The sequence below is a fragment of the Phodopus roborovskii genome, unplaced genomic scaffold (genome assembly GCF_943737965.1).
Source record: "Phodopus roborovskii unplaced genomic scaffold, PHOROB, whole genome shotgun sequence".
In the NCBI taxonomy this organism is placed as follows: domain Eukaryota; kingdom Metazoa; phylum Chordata; class Mammalia; order Rodentia; family Cricetidae; genus Phodopus; species Phodopus roborovskii.
Window position 1 is genome coordinate 5258858 of NW_026126645.1, and position 5876 is coordinate 5264733.

The 5876-nt window shown below is 51.0% G+C and overlaps 1 protein-coding gene across 2 annotated transcripts in view; it reads right to left on the reverse strand.

The window, feature by feature from the left end:
• Positions 1–417: 417 nt before the first annotated feature.
• The window catches only part of Mrto4 (MRT4 homolog, ribosome maturation factor), a 1102334-nt gene continuing 1096875 nt past the window's right edge, over positions 418–5876 (reverse strand). Inside the window, exons 2-9 of one of the 2 annotated variants that reach the window (XM_051173468.1) lie at positions 5652–5676; positions 3628–3686; positions 2891–2994; positions 2225–2306; positions 1927–1994; positions 1512–1663; positions 878–954; positions 418–772 (exon numbers count right to left, since the gene is read on the reverse strand). In XM_051173468.1, the coding sequence (XP_051029425.1) occupies positions 623–772; positions 878–954; positions 1512–1663; positions 1927–1994; positions 2225–2306; positions 2891–2940 (579 nt within the window). In that variant the 5' untranslated portion in view covers positions 2941–2994; positions 3628–3686; positions 5652–5676 and the 3' untranslated portion in view covers positions 418–622. Of the gene's footprint in view, positions 773–877; positions 955–1511; positions 1664–1926; positions 1995–2224; positions 2307–2890; positions 2995–3627; positions 3687–5651; positions 5849–5876 lie in introns of those variants that run through there. The other variant, XM_051173467.1, reaches the window with a different exon arrangement.

The window sequence follows — 5876 nt, forward strand, 5'->3', positions numbered from 1 at the left end:
TAGACTGCTGAGTCACTGTGACTAACCTTTGGTAAACACTTAGGTAGAGTGGTAGGAGGTACCCGTTCTGGCATTTTTTCTCTCCCACACTGAAGGACCTTTCATGTGCAATATGAGTTAATAACTGACCTATGCCCTCAACCTCAATTCCTACCTACCAAGCCATTTGCTTTTGTTTCTAAGACAAGGGCTTTGGCAGCCACGGTGGACTTTGAATTCTTAATCTTTCTGTCTACACCTCCCCGCCAGAGTGATGAAGTTGCCTAGGCAGTAGTTTCCTTAGCCAATTCATTCCAGACAGGGGCTGGAGAGGACACCCAACTCTGGGAGCTGCTGTCAGCTGTCTGTAATACTGTGCTGCCAAAGAAGTGGGCTGTGCAAGCCCCAAACAGAAGCACAAAGCTGAAGGCCTGTGTTCTAGAAAAAGTCTCTTGATGTCTACAGGGAAAACCCTGTGGACCAAACTTTATTCATTGTAGAAACAAAGTCCTGCCCCAGCATCCTCCATTGTCTTTATCCATAGCAAAATAAATAGCTGCTGTCTTCAGAGGGATGACAGCAGTCCTGGTCTTTCACTGGAGGGGCAGAACTTGCTGGAAAGCCTTAGTCCCATGTCCTAGAGTCAGCTGTCATCCTCTTCCTCAGAGTCTCCCTCAGACTCAGGTGCGCTCTCAGGCAGGTCATCATCCATCTGCTGGAACCTTCCTGACTGGGAATCCCACATGTATTTGATGGTCACTTTGAATTCAGCCATCTCATACCCAAAAAGCTTCTGTAAGAGGCGGAGAAAGCAGAGTGAGAAGGAGCAGCTATGAGATGCATCCCAGCAGACAGGTAATGACATCGGCCTTTCCCCAGGCTGCAGGCCCAGACTTACCAAGACACGGGCCTGCTCCGGGGTCAGCACATCGCCCTCCTTGCACACTTCATAGTCAGAGAGCAGGGTCACCACACCTGTGGGAGGGCAGCCCCAAGTTACCCCCAGCAGGGGCTCACACGGCACCTGTAGCCAGCACTCAGTGCTAGGAAGCATTGGCCTCAGATTGTCTTCCTGCAGCTCAGCACCCACCCACAGGGAGGCTGCCTCCTCCATGTCCTTGAGGAGGTGAGTGCACACCCTGCCTTCACAGGAGAAACTGGAGAAGTGGCTGGTCAGAGGGGAGGGCCTGAGTGGTCCCGAGCTCCTCTTCCTTCTGGTCTTTCCCTACCTCCTTCATCCCACACCCACCCTTTGCTCTTTTTGAGACAGTTTCCCTGTTGAGTGTTTTCTGTTCTGGCACTATAGAGCAGAATATCCTCAAACTCAAGAGTTCTCCTTGCCTCTGCCTGAGTCCTGGGATTAAAGATTTACCCCATCACCGCCCGGCTCCTTCCTTTCTTCATTTTCTAGAATTTATTTTATGTGTAGGGGTGTTTTACCTGCATGTGTAACTGTGGTACCATGTGAATACCTGGTACCTGTGGAAGAGCAGCCACTACTCTAAAACCTAAGCACCTCTCCAGCCACCTACCTTTCTTGAGGGCAGTGGGCAGGCCCAGCTGCCTCAGCTGTGGCTCCATGGAATGAGGGAACTGCTTCAGGGGTCCTGGATCCAGGCTCACGGTTAAAGTTGCTTTATTCCCAGCTCGAGCAAAATCCATTTCTGTATACTTTGTGAACCACCTAAGGAGAAGGTGGGGGGAAAAGTTCCCTACTAAGCCACGGTCACATCTGAACCTCCTTTGAGTGCACCCAATGTGGGGCCTCCTTGGCTGTGCACCTGCAGCTAATCGGGAGGACCATGCCAGACAGAATGAAGAGAACCCCGGAAACAAAAACCAGGTTTTAGTCAGAGGAGCTAGCCCCAACTCAATGTTACCCGGGAGCATCTTTTCATCTTTCCCTGACCCTCAGCTTCTCTTCCCACACCCCTCAGAGACACTCACTCATTCACCTCCTCCTTCGTGCGATTGGTAAAAAGGAGCCCAACTTCACCTCTCAACTTCTTGCTGACCTGGAAAATGAAAGTGGGTATTACTGCTCCTTCACTAAGGGCCCTTTCTGCACATGGACACCAAGTTATCATCTAAACCTTTCCTGATTGGTGGCAGAGCTCCTAGGAGGCAGGGTGGGAGGACAGAATGATAACAGATTTACGCTGCTGAGCTGGGCTCTCCTGGATTCGCAGAGTCACACAGCAAAGGGGAAGAGCAGCAGAGAGGAGGCAGCTGAGTTGTGACCTACCTGATGCAGGTTGTCTTTGTACTCGTCAGATGGGCTTCTACCTAGGGCCACCATCATCACCTTGTTTTTGCCAAAGAACATCCTATCAAGAAATGGGGGTGTGAGCCAGTCCCTAGGAGTCCAGAGAGCCCAGAACCAGAAGTGGCCAGAGGCTCTGTTCATTGTGCCACCCACCACATGTCCCCTAGGATTCTTGTTTTCATCCTCTTATCCAGCAAACCCAATCTTGCTAAAAGCTCGAGTCAGCTCACTGCAAGCACCACAAAAAAATATCCATCGTGCCTGGCTGCTGGGAGGGCCATGTGTAACAGTCCCTAGTAGAGCTGGTGCAATGGTAGACTGACTCCAGAACCATCCGGTCTAGTACTGCAACCCAACAGCTCCAGCAGCCTGCTCTGGGGCCAGTTTGTGGATGCACATAATAACATTCTAGTTAACTGGTAAGCCAGATCCCAGGGGCTACTTTTCCAAAGGAACCAATCTCAAACATCCCCAGTGACCAGCAAGTCCTGTCACTCAGCAGCTCAGGGAAAGCCCATCTCTAACGCAAATAGTGCCCTCCAGCAGGTGAGCTGCAGACCCAAAGGGTCAGCCATGCTACTGCGCTCTGATGAGGCAACCCAGCTCTCCCGCCTGTGCCCTGTCCTCTTCCCAGTGCCTGCTCACCGGCTGTGCTTCCAGGCATTGCGGATGTCCTTCAGCTTGCTGTTCCTCATGTTGGCCACAGAGAAGATGAAGAGGTACTTGTAGGTGTCCACACATTTCCGAAGCTGTGGGACAATCCATGAGGCTCTGGAGCTGAAGGCGCAGCATGGGCCAAGCAACTCTGGCCTCAAGCTACAATCACCTACAGGTCTTTAATCTGGTCATCTACCACTGACACCAAGGTCACACACCACAGGGGAAGGTGAGCATAACGTATAGCCTTCCATGACCAATGTTTTCCTTTGTCTATTTACAAGTTCATCTAGGAATGGCTACCGTTCAATCCCACATGATTTATGCACCAGGAGACCCGACTTTCCTGTCCCGCAGCACAGGGTTAGCAAGTCAGTTGCAGATGGATGGCCACAGTCACCTCGTCGCTGATTTGCAGCCTTCTGACAGTGGGCAGCATTACAAACTCACTCAGAGTACATAAGAGCAATGGCACCCATCACCTGGTCCTGGGACACAGGGATGCCTCGGGGATGGGGTGGAGGGTGTGGAAATTACATTCATTGATGTGGGAGGCACACGGAGCTCAAGCAGAGCTGGGACCTAGAGCAGCAATTGTGGTACTGGTGCAGAAAAGGGAGCTGGATGGAAAACGCTGCTGCTACTGGTTTTAAAACCCTCTGACAGTCCTACCCCAACCCTTCCAAGCAAACACACAATAGAAAAATAAAGGAGTAAGCGCTTACCTCTTCTATCAGGTTCTGTTTCAGTTCCAAGCCTTTCTTGGCAGTTTTTGTCAAGGAAACTAAAACCGAGAAAAGGAGGTGGTGGTAAGTGATGAATCTGGATGCTTTAGAGATTAATTTTGATTCCTTCTTTGGAGGTGTGGCTGAACTTAGCCAGTGTAAAGGAGGTAGCAATGGATCCTATCCTTTCTGGCATTCAAGGCTAGGAGAATGCTTGCTCATCTACATTCCTGGACCCAGAGATCCCTAAACACACCTCCTAACACAAACCAGGTGCCCTTAGTCCCAGGGCTGACTGCTGGATTTACTGAAGTGGCAGCTGAGCTCATTCCTGATGACAGAGTGCTCTCATTGGCAGCCTAACATGCAGGTGGAGGCAGGACCCTTTCCTGCTATAGGGCATGGTGCACAGGCCATCAGCTGCTAGGCTCAGCTATAGGATGTGGTGACAATTTTTTCTTTCCTTGTTTCTGCTTCCTAAGGGCTGGGATTACTTTGTAAGGAGTATGGTTTTTCCATCTGCTGCCACTGGTCTTGTCCCGCCGCCGTGCCAGCCCCAAATAATGTACAGAGACTCTGTATTTGATATTATGCTGTTGGCCAGGTGTTAGTTTTTTATCGGCTAGCTCTGTCCTAATTATTAACCCATTTTTATGTATTTTCACATGGTCTTACCAACCCTCCTATCTTTCTTTCCTATTGGCCAACAGTACTTTATTCATTAACCAGTATGAGAAACATATACAGGATGACATCTCCCATTATTACTTGTATGTACCAGCTCATTCTGTTGAGACTACATCTTTTCTGCATTTCAATTTTGTATCTGTACTCAAGAATACAATAACAGTGCGGATGAGGTGGGACACAACAACCTCTACTGAGGAGTTAACTGATGCCCAATTTGTCCTACTTCCAAAAGGGCTCCTGGCATTTGCTAAATCTGACCATGACCAGGGCTCCCTTCCCCAAACCTATGGACATCCCAGAACTTCAGCTACAAAGCCCTGCATATCCCCAGTAGGTGATATGGCCTTTTATCTACCCTGCACTGCCACTCACAGTCCCTTTTACAACTCATGCAGTCCAAGGCAACCACATTGCGCCTGCCATTGCCCACACTCTCCACTGCTAGGATTCTTGTCCAACTTACCATTCTCCGGGTGCTTACTGCTTCCATCTCTGCCCCCATATTCTTCAGGCTATCAACATAGCCAAAAGTAAAGCCATACCAGAGGCCACATCCCTTCCCCTCAATCCAATTTTGTCCTCTTTACTACAGCCACATTGGCCTCTTGTCCTGCAGTATGTTAACTACAGACCCCTTTCACTTTGTGTTCTTCTATTCAGAACAACCTTCTCAGGCTGCTTACTTTCCGTTCCCCAGGTTTTCTGTTTGCCCTCTCACGGAGACACCCCCCCCTCTGAGTTTGATGAGGCCAGACCCTTTTTGTTCAACTGTCTCGTACTCTAACGCCAACCAACCAGTCCACTAGCTGGATATGGTGGGCCAGTTTGGAATTTGGGGGCAAGGCAGAAGATGGAGAATTCAAGGACCCAGCATTTAAAAACAAAGCAAAAAATGCAGTAGCCGCAACCAGGGACGCTGGTGCATGCCTGTACAACCCCTACATTCTGGAGGGGATAAAGTAGTGAGAAGCCATTGAGTATGATCATGACCCGCCTGGTCTACACAACAAGCGTGCGCTACATCGCAAGATCCTGTCTCAAACACGCACACGCGAGGCAGGGGATGTAGCTCAGTGCTCAGCGTAATTTAGGTTCAGTGGTGCGTGCCTGTAATCCCAATAATCGGGAGGTAGGATCAGCAGTCTAAGACGATCGAGGAGAGCTTGGGACACGAGACTGTCTCGGGAACTGCCCGTCGGTCCGGCCCAGACTCGGGCTCTCCCGGTGATTTTCCGAAGCCAACCCGCCTCCCCGGCCGCCGAATCTCCTCGGAGAGGCCTCGGCGTCTCACCCGTGTCCCCGTCGCCCCTAAGACCGAGGTCCCCTGAGCACACCTTTCTTGTCTCGCTTGGATTTGGGCATCGCTCTGAAGACACGTGCGGCGGAAGAGCAGACGGCCCGTCAGGACCCAGGCGGCGCAGGGGCTTCTGGGAAGGTGCTCGGGGCTGCCCTTCGCGTGTGCCTAACCTGAACTGAGGCGGGCTGTTTCTCCCCGTTTGCACTCAGCCCCGTGCCTGGAAGGCCACTTCTCGGTCCAGGTTCCAGATCTCTCTAGTCTC